The sequence below is a fragment of the Miscanthus floridulus genome, chromosome 6 (assembly GCF_019320115.1).
Source record: "Miscanthus floridulus cultivar M001 chromosome 6, ASM1932011v1, whole genome shotgun sequence".
NCBI lineage: Eukaryota > Viridiplantae > Streptophyta > Magnoliopsida > Poales > Poaceae > Miscanthus > Miscanthus floridulus.
Genome location: NC_089585.1, coordinates 23,026,910 through 23,047,524, shown reverse-complemented (window position 1 = coordinate 23,047,524; position 20,615 = coordinate 23,026,910). Strand labels below are relative to the sequence as shown.

The window sequence follows — 20,615 nt, the reverse complement described above, 5'->3', positions numbered from 1 at the left end:
CCACGTGCATAGATCATGCCACCGACTTACAATGGGAACATGAGTCTTCTTCCCATGACCAACCTAATTCGAACCAAATCTGTAGTTATATATCTTGGCATGCAGCGGGCCAACGGATCGTCTTTCTCCTATACGGAGGGGAAAACAAGAAAATCTCGTAGGTGACGACATATATCTCTTCTATATGTTGTAGGCCCCCACCGAGGTGTGTGAGAACAAGTCGCCGAGAACAACTAGCTTGCCATAGAGATGCCAGAATACTGCGTGACTGGGGGCACGGGTTTCATCGCGGCGCACCTCATCCGGGCGCTGCTCGCCGCCGGCCACTCAGTCCGTGCCACGGTCAGAGATCCCGGTACACGCACCTCCCTCCCATCAAGCTCTAGATAGAGGTCGTTTCCAATCAGTTCTTGAGTTCTGACGCACGCATGGACAACACAGAGGATGAAGGCAAGGTCGGGTTCCTGTGGGAGCTAGAGGGCGCCGCCGAGCGGCTCCAGCTGGTACGCGCGGACCTGATGGTGGAGCGGAGCTTCGACGACGCCGTGAGCGGCGTGGACGGCGTCTTCCACACGGCCTCCCCCGTGGTGGTCGTCGGCAGCGGCGGCGGCGGCAAGGACGACAAAGACGTCCAGGAGACGCTGGTGGAGCCGATCGTGAAGGGCGCGGAGAACGTGCTGCGGTCGTGCGCCCGGGCGCCCGAGCGCGCGCGGCGCGTGGTGTTCACCTCCTCCTGCTCCTGCGTCCGCTACTGCCACGCCGCCACGCTCAACGAGTCGCACTGGACGGACGCCGACTACTGCAAGTCGCACAACGTACGTACCAACGTCACAGCTAGCAGATTGTGGACGTTTGCTAGCTAGCTCCTGTGTTGTATTAGCGTTCTGATTTGGCCACTCGATCGGCATGAAAAATTGCTCAGCTGTGGTACGCGTACGCGAAGACGGTGGCGGAGAAGGAGGCGTGGCGGCTGGCCAAGGAGCACGGCATCGACCTGGTGGTGGTGAACCCGTCGTTCGTGATCGGCCCGGCGCTGGGGCCGAGGCCCACCAGCACCATACTCATTGTCCTCGCCATCCTCAAAGGTCGTCTATGATCTCTGCAGGACAGCACAAGAAAACCATGTCTCTATGTCCATGCTGCATCACGTACATACGATTATTGAACTGAAGTTGACTACTTACCCATGCATGGAACTCCATCTCTTGGTACATGCAGGGGAGCTTGGCAAGTACCCAAACACGACGATCGGGTTCGTGCACGTGGACGACGTGGTGCTGTGCCACGTCCTGGCCATGGAGGACGCCAGGGCGTCCGGGCGGCTCATCTGCTCCTGCGACGTGGCGCACTGGTCCGAGATCCTCGAGTCGCTGAGGGAGAGGTACCCGCAGTACCCGATCCCCACGGAGTGCAGCAGCCAGAAAGGGGACGACAGGCCGCACAGGATGGACACCAGCAAGGTCAAGGCGCTCGGCTTCCCTCCCTTCCTCTCCGTGCAGCAGATGTTCGACGACTGCATCAAGAGCTTCCAGGACAAGGGCCTTCTCCAATGAATTATCCATCATCAGAATAAATTCAGGCACATTATTTTATTGAGAAGTATACAGCCAAGAGATGGCTAGTAGGCACATTCAGTCATATAAAAAAGACTTCACAAATAATTAGAAATGATCAAACCTCGCCTCGTTCTGATCTCCTTTTAATTATAGAATTTGAATCCTCTCAATTCAACTGCGAAGAAACTTTTTAGCTGCGATTATTTGGGTCTGTCTAGTGCATACTGCATCATCGGGTGCTTGTGACTCTACTCTTCTGGCACTCCGTCGTTAGCTTGGTCAGAAACATTAAAAAAAGTAAAAAAAAAACAGATGCAAATACTCATGTGATTCTAACCCTTTTGATACCTGCTTTTTTGTGATGTTAGATTCAAATCAGATACCTTTTTACAGCAAATAGACGACTCTTAGAGGAGAGATGCTAGCGTCCGGACGTCTGGACAGACGCGCGTGTCTGGACCGCGCCTGCTTGTGTTGCGCGCCTTTTAGTTTCCTATGCCTCCTTCATTTCCCGCGCCTTCGTCGCATGGACGTGTCGCCCTGCCCATGCCACCCGCTCACACATGGGAACCGTCCACTTCAGCTCTGCTTCCCGTGTTCACGTGGGACCGCCTACACCCCTGCTCCACATGCACGGCACCCTAGCGCTGTAGCAGGCGGCAACGGTAGGTGAGTTCCATTGCAACATGTGCAACACTAGATCTGCTTTTGCAACATCCAGATGAAACACTTGCAACATACGTTCGAAACAACTGAAACACTTACAACATACATCTGAAACATTTACAAAATGCCCGCAGATGGATCCCATTGCAACATGTGCAATATCAAATCTACTTTTGTAACATCCAGATCAAATACTTGCAACATACGTCCGAAACAACTGAAACACTTGCAACATATGTCTGAAATACTTGCAAAACGCCTGAAAACACTTGAAAGCTGTTGCAAGCATATGCAACATCCAGATAAAATGCTTACAACACATGCGCGAAACATATGCAACATTCAGATAAAACGCTTGCAAAACAAATAGATGAAACATTTGGAATAGATGCTTGCAACATGCGTGTATAGCCATTGCAACATATGCAATATCTCGATCTATTTTTGCAACCTGCATGCGAAACACTTGCAATATAACTCTGAAAAAATTGAAACATACGCTTGGAACATGCGCTTTCACACAACATCTCCTTGCTGCTTGCCACACGGAGGGAACGCAGCTAGGCGCGCGCCCGGCTATGCCAAGCCACCATGCCGTTGCCGTCCAAGATCATCCACGAGTAGGTCAGCCATCAGCACGGGCGACGCGAAGGACGTCTATGCGAGGAGGGGGCGGAGGCGCATCAAGGTAGCTAGCAAAGCACGATGCCATAACAAACAGGAGGGACACACGGTTGCATACGCCTGTGGTAGAGGAGTTCATATACTGCGCCGCTGGCTGGAGGGTTGTGCCATGGGGTTGGCAGACAAAGCGGGCGGATAGGCAGCCACAACAATGGCAGAGCTCACATCAAAATATAGGGGGACCCATTTTGCCTAATACATACCTGGCAAACAATATCGAATCTTCCTACCTATAGACCGTGAGTCCCCAGTAGATATACCGGATCATCACTCACTATGATTATGGATTAGTCTAGGGATTTAAGACAGGAGAGCAGGGCAGCTCAAAGTCAGGCAGCAAGTGACGGAGCGGCAGACGCGGGCACAGGGTCCCGAACTCCAAGAGCTCACTCCAGCACGGTAATGCAATATCTCCTACAACTAAAAAGAAAAAAGTGTGGACATCTTTTGGTGCGATATTTGTTTTGGTTCGTCCGTCTACCTATCCATGCAAATCGCCTCCCCCTCACCCCGACGCCTCCCACCCCGCGCGACTCCCCCACTCCCCCGATGCCTCCTCTCCCACGCGTGCGACGACGACTCCTCCATCTGTCATCCCACCAGGCGAGGGAGCCGCCCACCAGGTGAGGGCACCGGCCAAGGACGCCAGGCCACCCGCCAACGGCCACCACGGCATAGGGCCCGCACGCACTCTATCTCACCATCGCGGCAGCCCTACGCCAAGTGCCCAGGTTTTCAGGCCCTTCACCAGGTTACCGTCAATCACTCTGCAATCGCCCAGCGCTCCACTCCGCGCGCAGGTGGCCTCCAACCTCGCGCTGCTCGACCCAGCCGCCATCCACAGCCACGTCGTCACCATGCGATCCGTGGTCGGGGGACATAGCCCCTCGAACCGCGCGACCATCAAGCGTGCGCAAAGTACGGGACGACCGCCAGGGCAGCACCGGTGCACCACCGCTCTAGATCTGTGCAGGGCAGACGCGGCGGTGGCGGATTCCCTCGGGACACCTATGGATTGCAGCAGCGGTGGTGCCGAGCAAGACAGCACGGGTGCGCCGGCCTGCTGGAGCGTGGCTACCGGGGGCGGGACTGCCGACGCGCAGCCACCGAGGGAGCTGCCGTCGGAGCCTTCGCTGGTGAGGTGGTGAAGCGGTCGCAAGAGCTTTCCGTGGAGGTGGCCAAGCACTCATCGGCGCTGGTCTCGGAGACGGCGAAAAAGTCCAATGAGATCTTCTCGGAGACTGCCTCCAAGTCGCGTTGGCACTTCCGTGGCGCCATCGGCATCGGCAGTGGCTCCCCAGCACGATTTGGTGGGCGGGGACGCGCCGACGAAGCGGGTGGCTTAGGCTATGAAGCGACCAGGCCGTGTGGGCCGGCTCATCACTGACATCCGGCTCGGTGCGGACCGCCTCCTCAAGGCCCGGTTCATTGCCGGCGGCGCACCCCCGTACAGCGTGCGTCACCACGTCAACATGATGGAGCACGTTATCGTCGAAGAGGTGGTACCAGCCCCCAGCATCTCCTCCCGCCCTAACACCTCCTCTCCCCCACGCGCTCCCGCGGCCGGCATCCATGGAGGGCATCAGGGCGAATCATGTTGCTTCGTAAGTTTGGTCACACAAGCACATAGGTTTGGGTGAACCTGGGAGCTGTTTGACAAAATGCTCAGATGGGGGATGCTGCCCAGTTTGGTCGTGCACAATACTCTTTCTGATGCATGCTGGTACCAGGGTGTTGTGGCCAAGGCTCAGGAGTTGTGGGATCGGATGGTGGATACTCAAAGGTCAGCAATTTGTACATGATTGAATCTTTCAATTTTCATACATCCTTGGTTGAGAGACTGATCATGCCCCTAAGGGTAGGCCACGAGGTGCGACGGCCGAGGGCCCAAGCGGAGGAGGGGCCTAAGCCTAGGTATACAAACCCTCAGGTTCTATAGTCCATTGGGCATTAGCAAACTAATAAAAAGAGAGACATAGAGCTGGCTAGGCGGTCCAAAAAGACAATATTGACATTTATTTTCTAGTTTCCTTTCTCCACGACCCTCGGGTAGAGAGGAGGCGAGGAGTCATGCTGCACACAACACACTCTGATCGTGAGTTCGGGACGTGCGCCTTACACGCGTGGAGCTGGCGAGCCGCGCCGCCGCGAACAGCTAGACTACCAGAGACACGAACACGGTGCACAAGGACGGCGACCAGGCATGGCTCCACGACGACGACATCTTGATTCTTTGCTTCTTATGAATTGCGATCACCGATTAGTTGTTTAGGCCCAAGGTATATTTTTTTCTTTTTTATTTTTAATTCAAATTAATTATTTATATAGTATTCCAGACTTCTAGTACTTTGTACCCATATAGTCATATTTTTCTTCTAATTTACATGTTAGAATTTTATAATGTTACCTAAGAAATATTTGTCATGATGAGAAAAGAAAACGAATATATTATTTTTTTTAATCTACATTATTTCTCGATAATTATCATACATCTACAAATATATTCCTTAATCTATATTGTTCCTCGATAATTATCAGACATGTTAAATTAAAAATATGTTATTGAATTTGCTTTCGTTTTGCAAGTAAAATTAGTGCCTATATATTATAAGATTTTATACATGATCAAGATGGGCCGTTACGACGAGATCGTCGAAGGCCCTTAAAATCCTAGGACCGGCACCGGCGATCTGTACTTTATATTATCTAAAAATGAGATTTGTATTGCGTCTCCATATATCAAGTGGGATGGGTGGAGCACGTCGAAGTGGACAGGTTGGTGAACAACATCTACAAGCTACGGGTGAACTCGGGGCTCGCCTTCGGTGCACACTAGTTGGATGGAATGTTGGATCGCCAGTGCGAGCATCTTGCCAGTGTCGTTATGCCAACAGCATTCCAATCAAGTGATATCGGTGGTAATATCTATTTAGTCTATGACATGCATTATCGTGTACCATTTTCTCTCTATCTAATTGAATCCCCAAAAATTCAGATCATTATGAAAAATCATTTGTTGCAGTGGTGCCTAGCACGGAGGGAAGGAAGAGCATGCTGAAGCTAGCTGAGAGGATGGTGATGAGCTATTGCAGTGGTGTCAAACACCCAATGACCCAAAAGCAGAGGGGAGGGAACCATGGTGTTTCTGCTATAACAGAGATTTGGTATTTCATTCAAACTTTTAGTTTTTGCTTGTAAAGTTCTAAACAAACCTTGTGTCACCTTCTCAGTGTTTTTTTTATTTTTTAGTCAAAATTGACGAGGTGTACTCAACGATCTCCCTACCAACAGTGGTGTCAATTGACATTGTTGGCACCTCCATCGACACTGTTGTTGCTGGGAGGTGAAGCACCAGCCTTGCTGCTGGGACACAAAGCACGTCCAGGCCTGTACTGCGCAGGAGCAACAGAGAGATGACAGCTCCAAAGGTGCAATCATGCTGGCCGACATATATGGTGCAGACCTTAGGATATGCGTTCACAAGATACATCGTTGTCCATGCATAGTGGTTCTTGGATTGGGTTACCTAATTTTTTTATCCAGTTATGTGATTAGAACAGTTATCTCTACTTGTGCTTGCAAGTGCGTGATATAAATTTTGTTTTCCTCCTACACCATTTTTCCTTCCTAAAAATTGCTTCTTGCAAAAGAAGGAAGCTTTGGATTGTATAGTTCTACATGTTACACATCTATTTTAAGCTTCATTGCATCTACTACTAGCTAGAATCTAAAGGCATAACATTTAATTTGATGCTAAAGAGATCTTCATTCAGATTAGCACACATTAGTCATTGGCTGAAATAAATTAGCATGCAAATCAGTAACTAGGAGACAAAAGAATTCACATCTACATCTCACAAAGTTGAACATCCTCTCATACCATATAGTGAGGCATAATTCTATTTTTTGTTTGCATGTAGCAACGCACAGGCAAGACCTATAAATCCTAATTCGTCAATGATTTATATGTCTTTCAATTCTCTCTCCTACAGAGGGTGATAAGTATAATCTTTCGCTAATTTAAACCTTGCAGGAGGGATTTCAGTATTATCTTTTGCTAATTATATAAATTATTCTTCCTGAAAGGACTCTTAACACATTGATATTTGATTATCTCAGCAACTGAAAGCCTACATGACAATGCCTAGAATGCCTAGCTTCAAAAGTACTTCATGTCTCCCTTTAGCATAGATTAGAGTAACCATCAGAGACATCAAGGCCCGATCAGTTTTTACCAGGTCCTTCTGACATTTGTGTGCAGTTTAGTCCTCTTCCTTTGGTATTTTTATTCTTAGCAGCTTCTGATCACCTGGATCCCTGATAGATGATAGCTTTGACCATACCTTAATTTGTTTATAGGCCTACGCAATCCAACAAGCTAAGGTCCATTTAATCGTCCAGCTGGCATTGCTTTGCGATTTGGAGGCAATCCATCTATTGTTCTCCCACTTTTCCCTTACCAATCTAGATGGTTACTGCCTTACAACAGATTTTTTTTGCATTGCGTATCGTGTCACCTGCTCGGTTCAGCTGGATCTTGACAATACTAGGTATTGTGCCATATATCTGACGATATCACCATGTCAATGATATTTGTTCGTGCTCATGATTATGTGCCATACATCTGAGGACATGGCCATGATATTTGATTCGTTTCTTAGTTCACTGCAGTGCTTATGATTTTGTGGCATATATCTAAGGACATCACCATGACAATCATATTCATTTCATTTCTTAGTGCACTGCAGTGGTCATGATTTTGGTAATGTCCAATGATGAGTACACTTTCCTCTTGTTGTTAGATTAATTTGAGGGAATGGGTTAGTGCTGTGATAAATACATAATAAATATTTATTGTTTGATGCAGTGATCATGGGCTATCGTTCCACAATTTAGACCTCTTTCTTTTTCTAGATAACTGAGGCAATGCTCATGAGCTATGATGATTCTTCCTTTCATGTCTCTCTACTGTGTTCATAACTGAGGTGGTGATCATACGCACAGTTGATTTTGTTTTTCCTGTAGCTGCTCAATGATAACTAGAGGCCATGGTCATTTGGTTGGTTCTGCTTTTTCAATGCTTCCTTTTACATCTCCATGCTATGTTGATAGCTGAGACGGTGAACATGACCAACGCTGATTCTATTTTTTCACCTCTTTTTGCCACTTTTATGTGCACTACTAAGGCAATGGTCAGTTGGTTGCTTTGATTTTTTGCGTCTCTTTCTGCCTATTCTATTTTGTGTATTTTGGAGCCTTTCTGCTTCTTCCATGACAGCTGAAGTAGTGGTCAATTGGTTATGTTGATGACTGAGGCGGTGATCGTGACCAATGTTGGTTTTATTTTTCCTGTCTCTATGTACCTGCTCAATGATAACTAAGGCGATGGTCAATTATGACCAATAATGCTGATTCTATTTTTTGCACCTCCTCCTGCCTCTTCCATGACCATTGTGGCAATGGTCAGTTGGTAGCTTCAATTTTTTGCGTCTCTTTGTACCTATTCAATTTTGTGTATTTTGGAGCCTTTCTGCTTCTTCCGTAATAGTTGAGGCAATGGTCAATTGGTTAGTTCGACTTTTTGCCTCCCTTTGCACCTATTCTAATCATTTCGTTTGGTTTTGCGCTTATGCTTACTTATGACCATTTCCTATGATGTCAATACCACATAATTATGCAATCTGAGCTTCTGCTTATTGCCTATGAAGTGCTAGATATATTCTTCTTCATTCTAGGCTTGTTAACGTTGTGTGTCACCATTGCTTGTGACGTCAGGTTATACACTTTTGGTTCTGAGCACACACCCTATTTCCATAGATAGCATTGTCAGACACTTTGTTGTCTATGATGACTTTTGCTTCTCCTGTTTCTTTGAGTTCTCATTGCAACTATGTGCAATACTGATATAGGTTCTTTTTAACAGAGCCAATCTTTTTTCTAATTTCCTGATAGTGTCATTAACTTCCTACTACCAATACTACCTGAACATGATCTATCTCTACAAAGTATTTCATTTATTGACTTTGTGCAGATTGATTAACATATTAGTTTCCAAGCAAGTGTAGTCAATATACTTTCTCTTATTTAGGTTCATATAAATAAATATACAGTGTACTATAGGCTAGTCAAACCAATTACACATTGATTATAGGTTAATCTTAATTACTAATTGATCGTGCCATTCTCCTTGATGTGCATGTTCTATTTGTTTCTACTTTCCTAATAGTGCTCGATTACATCTCCCATTTGATTGAATATTGCCTGTCACGTGATAGAGGAATCACGGCTAAATAGGAAGTAGAAAATTATTATACTATCCATATACACATTGCATGTTTGCATGCACCAGCATACATGGCAACGAGATCCCCTGCGCCTTGCTCCAAAGAAAGAGAATTAACACAGAAGAAAAGAGAATTAAGACAAAAGAAAAGAGAGAGACTGCTATCAATCCTCTGTTATAAATCATGTGGCCTCGCCATAGCGCCCACCCTCGCAGCCAGGACACCACAGCTCCCTCCAGCCGATTGGTGAGGAGCTGCTGCAGCCCTGCAGGAACCCGGCAAGGTCAGGCCACCGACCCAACTCGCCTTCTGCCGCCTCATCCCCGCCCTCACCAGGTCTTCTTTTTACTTTTTTTTCTTGGTCAATGCATTATTCTCCCTGTGGTTGCAATGCCCCTGCTTGGCTTCTCTGGTTGGACAATAGATGATAGATGATGTCCAGTTAGAAGATGAGGCATGAATTTCAGCTGAAATCTGCGACCTGTGAAAATAGAGTGCAAGATTGAGTTATTGACACTTGAAATGCTGAATGAAAAACTAATTTAGGTTCCTATTTTTCCCAGATGAAATATGCGACCTATGAAAATAGAGTGCAAGATTGAGTTATTGACAGTTGAAATGCTGAATAAAACAAATTTAGGTTCCTATTTTTTCCTTTAAAAACTAATTTAGGGCTAACTTGATGGAATGGGCTCATTAGTATATACTGAAGATTGGGCACTGGGGTTACGATCTGCCACTGCCAGAGCAAGATGGCATCAGGCTAGGCATAGAAATTAGAAGATATGACCTGCAGGTATTAAGAAGTCATTTTTCTAATTATTCAATTACGTACCTTTTCTATTTGTGGCACAACACAGAAATAGGAATTGCAATACCCTGTTGCTTTGCTTCTTTGCAATATCCTGTTGCGTGCTTCTAAAAGCATAGTGTCATGTGATGCGTCTGACTGTCTTGAGTAGTTGAGTCTGACAATTGTTAGTCATAGTATTGTTATTATGTTAACTTAAGGGAATTCAGACTTGCTTGTTATGTCAACTAAGGGAATTCAGAATCGTACTGCCCCACTTTGCTTCCTGCAATTCCAGAATGAAGGGATTCACTCAGTGGTTTGTTGTGATAACTGATAAGGGTTGCCATCTGCGATTTTTATCATGGTTGGTGTCTTGTGATAGCCTGTGTAGAGCACCATCAATTGTGATGGCATTGCTTGATCAGGCATATATTAGTGCCTAAAAGATTAGTGGTATACATCATTCTCTTCAAATTTTAGGTTTTTGAATTTCATATTTGAGGGACCATTTTATTGTGTCTTTTGGATAGATTGCAATGAGCGTCATCGCCACATGCCATCTATTGATTTGAGACTTTGGGTGCAGATAAATTGCATCATTTTTTCATGATATATTTCAGTTTTCATACTTCTCATCGATGTTTCAATATAAAACTACTCTAAACTACTATATTTGTCTTCTATGGGACATACAGTAGACTTAAAGCTATATAGCGTTCTTTGTTTAGCCGCCCCCCCCCCCCTCTTATATTTTTCCTGGATCCATCACTGGTGATACCCGATAATAGATAGAACTTTTTTTTCATATCATATCACCTGTTATTTGGTACTTTGTGTTGTTTAGCATGATGATTTGAAGACGATCCTAATCTGAGTTTACTGAACAACCGTATATTTAGTTCCTTGTGTTTTTTCCTTTAATTATGGGCATGATGCTGTAGTTTAGTTTAGAGCAATAATTTAGGTAGCAAGTGACGATGCAGTATTATGGTTGCATATTAACTAATCCTTGTTCTTTCATCATGCTTGAGTGCTTTGGGAAAAGAAAACCTAACGAAGCTGATGAAAGGCATTTAGGCTAAAATTTAGAATGTAGAATATAAATTTTGTAAGAAGAGCTCTTCCACCGTATCTATCTGATCGTGAGCAGATACAGTGGGCTAAACGGCTAAAGTAACTACTTAATCTTTACTGTCGCCTTGGAACTTGTAAGTTCTCCTTAGATTCTGCCTTTTGTTTCCTGGGCGTATTCTGATTTTGTTCTGACAGACTTTATTTTATTCTGGAAAAGAGAGAATCTCTGTTTTTGTTGTTGAAAGCGTAATTGTTGCATAATCGGTGTACCTTTCAACTAAAAAGTCAGAATTAATCTCTGTTTTTGTTGAAAGCATAATTATTGCATAATTCGTGTACCTTTCAACTAAAAAGTCAGAGGTAGTAAGTCTAAAAATCCCCAACACAATAGTTGTTGGGCCAGAACCCAGACTCATGTTCATATTAATTTCTTGCTATTTTAAGATGGCAGCCAACTAAAGTTTAAGATGGCATGTGTTTTCTACCTTGTGCTTTCTGATGCTGGCATGCGTTACCTACTTTATGCACATCTAGAATGCTAGAACTTGTGTTCACGTGATTCACCCACGCAGCCACGCTGCGACTGGAGGTGAAGTGCACAGCTGCACTTGGAGGCCACCACGTCTCCCTTGCCAAGACACTCGCCGCCGGTTTTTGACCCATCGTCCAACTCCCCTGTGGTTGTGATTTGGAATATATAGGTGAGTTCATTATATACTGGAGGATCCTATTTAGATGCAGTGTCCATCTAACCAAATTTAGTACAGTCTTGTACCTTAGAGGAGATCCACTTTCTTTCTAAGAATACATATGTAGCAGTTAATAGCAACACTGTAGTGGTTTTAGTGTTTCAAATCTTATTCCTTTGTATGAACTTTTGTCATATTATCTGTAACCAATTTCAATTTGTTATAATGACCGCACAATGCAACCATGTACAGAACAATATTATTTACAATGAGATGTGTGAGTTTTTTAGTTTACTTGTTCCTGAACTATAAGAGAGAACTGCATTGATTCATCATCCTGCACAGAATTTATATGCTACTTTGAGTCTATATTATATGATGCTTTGAGTTTTTGTGTTGTAATTTCTGAAACCTTTAAGAGAGAACTAGATTGATTCATCATCCTATACAGAATTTTAATATGCTACTTTGAGTCCAAATTATATGATGCTTTGAGTTTTTGTGTTGTAATTTTTAAAACCTTAATATGGAATGTTCACATATTCCACACATTAATTTTTATGCATAGCTATCTTATCTTATTTTTTCAAAATAGTACTCTATTTAGTGAGACTTATGCAATCTTTCTCTTGATCTACGCTAAAGATCATAAAATAGACTTTATATATTCATCTAAGCCACAATCCACGAGTGTTCGCGTTGGCATGACTAAAAATGAATTTGTTACCCGTGCGTTGATTTGGTTACTTTGACTAAAAATTATTTCTAAGGCATCATGATAGCAACCAAAACAGGATCTCATTTTGGTGGTTTGATTTGCATCATGATCTATCACCGTATACTGCAGTTCAAATTTTGTTGGCACGTGGCCACGCACGGACATCAAATTTGCGCTCATGTATGCTAACAAATTAACAATGTAGGTGTTGTAGTTATTTCAGAGGCCTCACATGACGTCATCAAGATAATAGGACAGAGGCACAGAGCACGCGGACAACTTTAAATCTTTAATTGCCTGTCGATCTCCATAGAATAATAGTATATTATGTTCAGACTAACTAATATCATCCTGTATATTTTTCATGATTTTGGTTTCTTAGTTGCCGATATAGGTTTTGGCTGTCGATCGCGCAAAAGAAAGAGGGTGTACGCTGACCCGTCGCCTGCAATCACCGATACACACATCTACAGGTAACTATGTTACATTTATCTTGTAATTGATCGAGGCAATCATTTTCTGTCAACATAGGTTTACTCGTGTGTTTTATCATTTTGATTGACACGGACGGGATCGTAGATGGGTTGAATTCCATAAAGTGGGAATGGAACACATATCTTCCATATGGGATGTGAGTGCCATGGTTTTTTGGAAAGGCAACGTACGACATCACCATGGTGATACATATTTGCGTGTAATTTTGAAGGATGAGCAGGTGCATTTTTAGCTCATCTTTTTGGATCATGTCTAATTTTTTTTTCTACAGACCATTGCTATCTATCTGTTGATCTAATATTCTTACAGGGAACAAAAATGGAAGCGGTTGCATATGGCGATCAAACCATGAGGTTCGACGCTTTGCTTCGTGTAGGAGAATGTTATGACTTCATGAGAGTTGGCTTCGCGCCTACTCATGTTGGTCCTTTGGGCTACATCTTCCGTTTATGTGCCGACTACTTTATGGTTCTATCTCCACAAAGTATGGCTAATGCACCACCGAGAGAGCTATGGATTTGTCAGTGTCCTCGTACCTTTATGGAATTCGAGGATGTATACGCTCAAGTTGAGTACTTTTTTGCAGGTATACGTCATACGCCTATATTTAAAAATACATAGTTAACTGTTCATGCTCCTATTCCATCAATAACTATCGTTTGTGTTTGTAGATGTCATTGGTATAGTTGTGCATGTGTCTAATATTCGAGGAAGGGATAACGTGCGGATACGACCGTACAGATATGTGGCACTGATAAATGAAAGGTACTTAGAATGAAAATTTTATCATTGCTCCATGCTATCAATTTTTTATTGTTTGATGCTAATCAATTTTGTAACTCGTAAGTACCACTGCATCATAATAACTGTCAAGTATACACACATATGCCGTCACTTATCGGAATGGCGGCGAGCGACATCAGAGTTGCGCATTTTAGCTGGTCTCCATGTACAAATGAATAGAAAGAGATGTATTGTATCACTGATGTTCTCATATGTATTGACTAAATAAAGTATCAGTTATTACACGATTTCATCGAATTGGTATTCAGTCCTTTTTGTAATCAGGCACATAATTTTCAAAGTGAGGTTCTTTTGGGTAATTCATTGATTTAATTTATTGACTATAACACTGATCCAAAAGTTTTTTATTTGTTTATAGGCCTACGCAATCGTCTGCTTGTTGATGAAGCCAGACGTCGCCGAGTTCAAGAATTTGCTAAGGACACCGTGTCGCATCTCATAGATTTAGAGAACTAAATAATATTGAAATTATTGACACGCTTGTGAGATGCACTTTGAATAGATGATGGACATGAATTTAGTTTAATATAATAGTTATTTTGTGCATTTTTATTGGTCAAACAGATTTAAAATATGTGGATTGAGCAATGTTTGTCTAACATATTTTATTGTTTCATTTAGTTTGTAATATCAGAGACTTATTGCCGATATAAAACATTATTTTAGCGGTATCACGAAAAGATCTATATAGTAGAGTTTGTGGCCTGCGGTGCCGTGCTCTCAGTGACGGTTAATTCACAAACTTTGCTTTTTTGGATTAAATGTCAGTTTAATGTCTTATAATATTTTTATCTTAACGTATGATCCGTGTGTTTTTATTATAAAAGTTTAGTTGTCCCGTAGCAATATATGGACACGCTGCCTAGTTTAGTTATAAAATTAAGGAGACATGCGCAGTACGGAAACGGGCGCGACGGTACGTACGCCTACATATACGTGCATGCATATGCATGTTAATTAATTCATGCATGTGTGGCTGCTAAGAAATGCATGCATTTTAATTTTGCTGCGCCCCTTGTACTCAGGACTCGCCGATGCTGGAAAACCGGCGGCGGCGGCGGCGGCGGTGATGGCAAACGACAGGAAAGCAGGCGGCGCCGACGACGACGAGAAGAGGCCGTGGAAATGCTGCGACGTGCCCATCTGCACCAGGTCGTGGCCTCCGGTGTGCCGCTGCGCGGACACGGTGGAGCAATGAGCCAGCACCTGCGAGCAGGTGGAGGAGGGCTCGGCCTCGGGCGGGGCGGCCCCCGCTACCGCTGCCTCGACACGCACCGCGGCGACCCGGCGGAGCCAAGCTGCGGTGAGGAGGCCGCCGGAGCAGTGCCGGCCCTAAGGGTAGGTCACGAGGTGCGATGGCCGAGGGCCCAAGCGGAGGAGGGGCCTAAGCTCAGGTATACAAACCCTCAGGTCATATAGTCCATTGGGCATTAGCAAACTAATAAAAAGAGAGACATAGAATTAGCTAGGCGGTCCAAAAAGACAATATTGACATTTATTTCCTAGTTTCCTTTCTCTACGACCCTCGGGTAGAGAGGAGGCGAGGAGTCATGCTGCACACAACACACTTTGATCGTGAGTTCGGGACGTGCGCCTTACACGCGTAGAGCTGGCGAGCCGCGCCGCCGCGAACAGCTAGACTACCAGAGACACGGACACGGCGCACAAGGACGGCGACCAGGCATGGCTCAACGACGACGACATCTTGATTCTTTGCTTCTTATGAATTACGATCACCGGTTAGTTGTTTAGGCCTAAGGTATTTTTTTTCTTTTTTCTTTTTAATTCAAATTAATTATTTATATAGTATTCCAGACTTCTAGTACTTTGTACCCATATAGTCATATTTTTCTTCTAATTTACATGTTAGAATTTTATAATGTTACCTAAGAAATATTTGTCATGATGAGAAAAGAAAACGAATATATTATTTTTTTAATCTACATTATTCCTCGATAATTATCATACATCTACAAATATATTCCTTAATCTATATTGTTCCTCGATAATTATCAGACATGTTAAATTAAAAATATGTTATTGAATTTATTTTTGTTTTGCAAGTAAAATTAGCGTATATATATTATAATATTTTACACATGATCAAGAGGCCATGACCGGCACCGCGCCGGAGGAGACCATGACTGGGCGCGGAGGCTCGCGAGAGGCCACCGTTTCTAGGCTTCTAGCTATGCTAGCTGGACTAGTTGCGTACGTTGTCTGATTTGTGACGCTGATCCATCGATCAGCGCGTGCTAATTGATGCGTGCGTCGTTCCAGCTGTGCTCTAGCTTCATGCACTGTTGTATATATGCATGGCATGCAGCGTGCTTAGCTTCGTGGTTCGTGCGTCCGTGTGTGTGTGCGCGCGCGCGTGTGTCGGCCTCTCGTGACCCACGAGGTCACACGTGGAGATGATGGATCAGCCTACTAGCAGCTGGAGTAGCTGCGTGCACTTGCTGGTCTCGTTGTCTCTGTCAGTCTATCTACGGTCGTGCTAGTAAGACCTGCTGTAGTGTAACGCTGTACTACCGTGTGTGTATCCTGATCGATCAGGTTCTCTGAATAAATAAAGTGTGTATGGGAGGGCAGCGGTGTATGGTCCCGTGCATGCATGCATTTGCATGGGCGAGCCTGTGTACCTGACCTGTCCCCGCCGTCGATCAGTTCGTGTAAATAGTCCGTGAACTCCGTATTCATGATGCATGGAGAGACCATGGACAGGTGAATGAAAAAGACACTTTCACGCTCCAAAGTAAACAGCTCGTTACTGCATTGCGCGAAAAAGAATATATAGAGAAAATTACTTTTATGGCCTAAAAAAGGTTGCGCTTCCTTTTTTTAGGCATTTTTACTTTTGAAGTTATCTAGCCCAAAAGCTATCTTTATGGGGTATTTGGAACTGCTCTGCTCCCGTTTTTCTAGCTCCGCGTTGTCAAACACCCCTAGCTCCACAAAACTCCGCTCCACAAAAAAGGTGGAGCTGGAGGCCAGCTCCACGTTTTTTTCTAAAATACCTCAAGGGGTACTTCAGTTTTTGGAGTTTTGTACTCCTACATGGAGTTGTGAGGTAATTATCCACCTTGCCACTCATTAATTATGGGTACTTTCCCCTAATCCTTCCCCTCCCCGACGCTGCCCGTGAAAAAGGTCGCGACTCGACTCTTCCCCTGCACACCGCCCCTCTCGTCTTACCTGCGCGCCGCCCCTCTCCTCTTCCCTAGCGCCGCCAATGTCCTCTTCTAGGGTTTGGCCGCCGGCGCCATGGATGGCTCGGATGCTCCAGACGACGGACATATTCCGCATGAGGTCGTGTTCGGGCAGCACATCTTCTCCAACTCCGAGCGTCCTACTCCTGCACCGGCGCCCATTGGCCTCCCTCATCCTCCTCCAGCCGTGACGCTGCCAGGTCCGCCCCTCTACGGCGCTCCCCCGGGTCCACCCCTCTACGGCACGCCTCGTGCTCCGGCCTCCTACGGCACCCCCCTGCCTCCATCCTCCTTCGGCATGCCCCCGGCGCCGGCCTCGTACGGTGCTCCCCCGGCACAAGTGTCCTACGGCGCGCCCCCAGGGCCGTGCATTGGCGGGCAAGCCACTAGCGGCAGCCAGGTTGCTGCTGTTAGCCGGCCAAGCGCCACCGTGGCCACTGTCGGCCAGGGCACCAGAGTCCAGGGCACTGCCGCAAGCCGGCAAAGCGCTCGAGTGGCCACTGGAAGGAAACGGGCAGCACCAACAAAGAAGAAGGATGAGCAGGTATTGATTTGCTTTGTATTGATTGTTGATTGTACAATCCTTTCATATATTTAGAAAATAGAAATCGTGTCACAGTAGATTGTCTGCAATGCTTGAACGTATTATTGTAACATATATGGTTAGGGTTATCAAATGGAATGGACTGATTCAAATGTGACAATTGCTTGTGAGTTGATGGCTGAACAAGTTAGGAAGGGGAATCATCCAAACACGCATTTGAACTGTGTAGGTTATACCGAGGTATCCGATAGGTTCCTATAGCTTACTGGAATCAAGTTGTCGAAGACGCGAATAAAGAACAAGTGGGATAAGTTAAAGAATGATTTCACTGCTTGGCAAAAATTGAAGAGGAGGCAAACAGGTACAAGTTGGAACTATGCGCGGGGGACAATTTCATTGGACAACGAGTGGTGGAAGAAGGCCAAAGCTGTGAGTGCTATATAATATTTTCAATCCATCACATCTCAATTTTTTCCAAAGGTTGATGTACTAATGTATGTGGTATATATATGTGCAGGAAATTCAAGGAAGTGGAAAGTTTAGGAAAAGAGCTCTCCAAAATGAGGATTTGCTATCTGATATGTTTATGCACATCACAAACGAGGATGCGGATCATTGGAATCCTATGAGTGATAATCCAATTATTCCTGATTCACAAGAACAACCTTTTGATGTGGACAATGAAAATGGTGGTGGAGGGGGCGACTTCCATAGTGAACTTGTTGATGCACACAATGTTGGAGAGGAGGACGTCCAGGTGGTTGTCGATGCGGGATATCCTAATCGTCCTCGCTATCTTTGTCCTTATAAGGGTGAGAGGTATCATATTCCCTAGTGGCATAGAGGAATGGATCCGAAGACTCCTAAGGAAAGGTTCAATCGCATTCACTCTTCTATCCGTAATGTTATTGAGAGATCATTTGGACTTCTCAAAATGAAGTGGTAGATTCTCTACAAGATGCCTCCGAACCCGATGTACAAGCAAAAAATGATTGTTGTGGCTACTATGGTGCTTCATAACTTCATTCATGAGCATGATGGTGTCGACTTGGACTTTGCTCGGTTCAATCGCGATCCAAATTTTGTCCCAACAATACCAGAAAGGTATCACAAATATGTAGCGCCATCAAATTGGTCTACTACCGAACCCAACGCTCCTACTATGGATGCATTCCATGATGACTTGGCCACCGCTCTCTCTTGCTTGGGGCTAGAATTCATAGTCGTTGTTGTGCTTACGTATGGACAATTATTTGTATTCGAATTATGACCTTTGTTTAATTTTCTATCATTTAGAATTTATGGGACAACTATTTGTATTTGAATTATGGCCTATGTTAATGTTCTATCATTTGTTTTCTATTTTTCTCAAAAAATATCAAGTGCAATTTCAATCAAGGGCATAATGGACCATTTGCATGAAAACAACCCATTCCTAGAGCTGGAGCAGAGCTGTGTGCCAAACAGTACCACCTGCTCCACAAACTCCACGGCGGAGCTGCTCCATGGTGGAGTTCGTGGAGTAGAGCTGGAAAAACGGGAGAGGAGCAGTGCCAAACACCCCCTTAATTTTCTTATATATGGCCTTAGTTTTGGAACTTAAACGGCGTTACAGTGGCAAAATGATGATTTTATCCCTGGACGAAAAACTGAATTAGTGCAATTTGTCTGTTTAATTTTGAGCAATACTCCTATACATTTAAATTTACACCATGCTAAATTGCTCTCAAAATTAAACACAAATAAATTGAACTCTGCACTGATTCATTTTCGCCCAAGGATAAAATCGTCATTTTGCCCTTGACTTAACACCGTTAAGTCTAAAACTAACAAATGGGGGCATGTAAAAAACCAAATAATAAATTGTAGTCCCGTTGCAACGCACGGGCACATTTACTAGTAAATATAGTAGAAGAATATGGAGCAAAAATAATAGAGAAAGATATAAGTCTAGAGTTAGTTATATGTTTACAATAAAGCACGTGCTTTAGTGTAATACAAAATTTTCAATTTTTTCTGTTATCCTAAAATTTTTGCCGAAATTCTGATCCCTGCTCCAAACAGTTTGTAATCTGCGGAAAAAATAATGGATTCACTTAATTCTAGTTCATCTTCAGAGAAGAGATAAAAATAACCCTTACTACATTACACGGAGAACCCGAAGCATGGAACCTCCATCAAACAGAAACTTTTATCGCTTTTTTATGGAACAAATTCAATTGTGGCTAGGGGTGAAAATGGTATGGATATTTTCCGACCGTATTCGAGACCGAATCCGTTTAGAAGGGTTTAGATCTGTCCGTATCCGAGTCTGGATATTCAACATTCGATACCGTATCCGTATCTGAATACTCAAATCATATATTTACGATGTCGATATTCAATAGTGTTCTATCCGACATGGTTGACACTATCTGTGTTCAAATCCGAATACGAACAGAAATATGAAACCAAATATAATATCAGGATATCCGTCCGTATCCTATCCATTTTCATCTCTAATTGTGGCCCAACAGAAACCGATATTTGACCACGCCATTGAGAGCCCAAAGCAACAGAATGGCCCATTCATTTCGTGGGGAAAAAAACAGAACTCATGTGTGTGGTCTCCAAAAAGGCTAAGGTTCAAAACGAATGGCCACTTTATCGCTTTTGTGGGCTTAAATCGATTGTGGCGCAGAAGAAATAGATATTATTTCACCATACGAGCCGATAGCAACAGGCCCATTCGTTGGTTTCGTGAGGAAAAGCTCCTTCCGAGCCAGCTGGACTCACCAGACTATTGCCGGCACATGCCCTTCGCGGCTTCACTCAAGTGCAAGCTGCATGCAACAGAGAGAGGGCCCGCGGGTGCGAAGCTTCCTTCGATACCGCGGCCGATCGTTTGCACTGTACTCAAGTGCAAGCTGCATGCAACCTGAGGCTGAGGGAGGTCGCAGGCTCGCAGCACGGCGAGGTCGCGTCAACTCTGAGCAAAAAGGCTCTAGGGCTTATTTGGTTAGGGCCTTGTTTAGATTGCATCTAAATTTTAAGTTTTTTTACTTTCTCTCCGTCACATCAATTTTTAGACGCATGTATGGAACATTAAATGTAGGTAAA

General features: G+C 44.5%; 1 protein-coding gene and 1 long non-coding RNA gene across 2 annotated transcripts; both read left to right on the top strand.

Moving 5' to 3' along the window:
- Positions 1 to 249: 249 nt before the first annotated feature.
- LOC136457842 (tetraketide alpha-pyrone reductase 2) lies at positions 250 to 1,553 on the top strand. The gene is made up of 4 exons (XM_066457843.1): positions 250 to 355; positions 442 to 815; positions 923 to 1,085; positions 1,219 to 1,553. Exons 1-4 carry the CDS (start codon positions 250 to 252, stop codon positions 1,551 to 1,553), a joined length of 978 nt encoding a protein of 325 aa, XP_066313940.1.
- A 4,100-nt stretch (positions 1,554 to 5,653) lies between these two features.
- On the top strand, positions 5,654 to 6,395 carry LOC136457841 (uncharacterized). The gene is made up of 3 exons (XR_010759826.1): positions 5,654 to 5,824; positions 5,929 to 6,070; positions 6,156 to 6,395. It is a non-coding gene; the product is annotated as an uncharacterized lncRNA (long non-coding RNA).
- Positions 6,396 to 20,615: the final 14,220 nt, after the last annotated feature.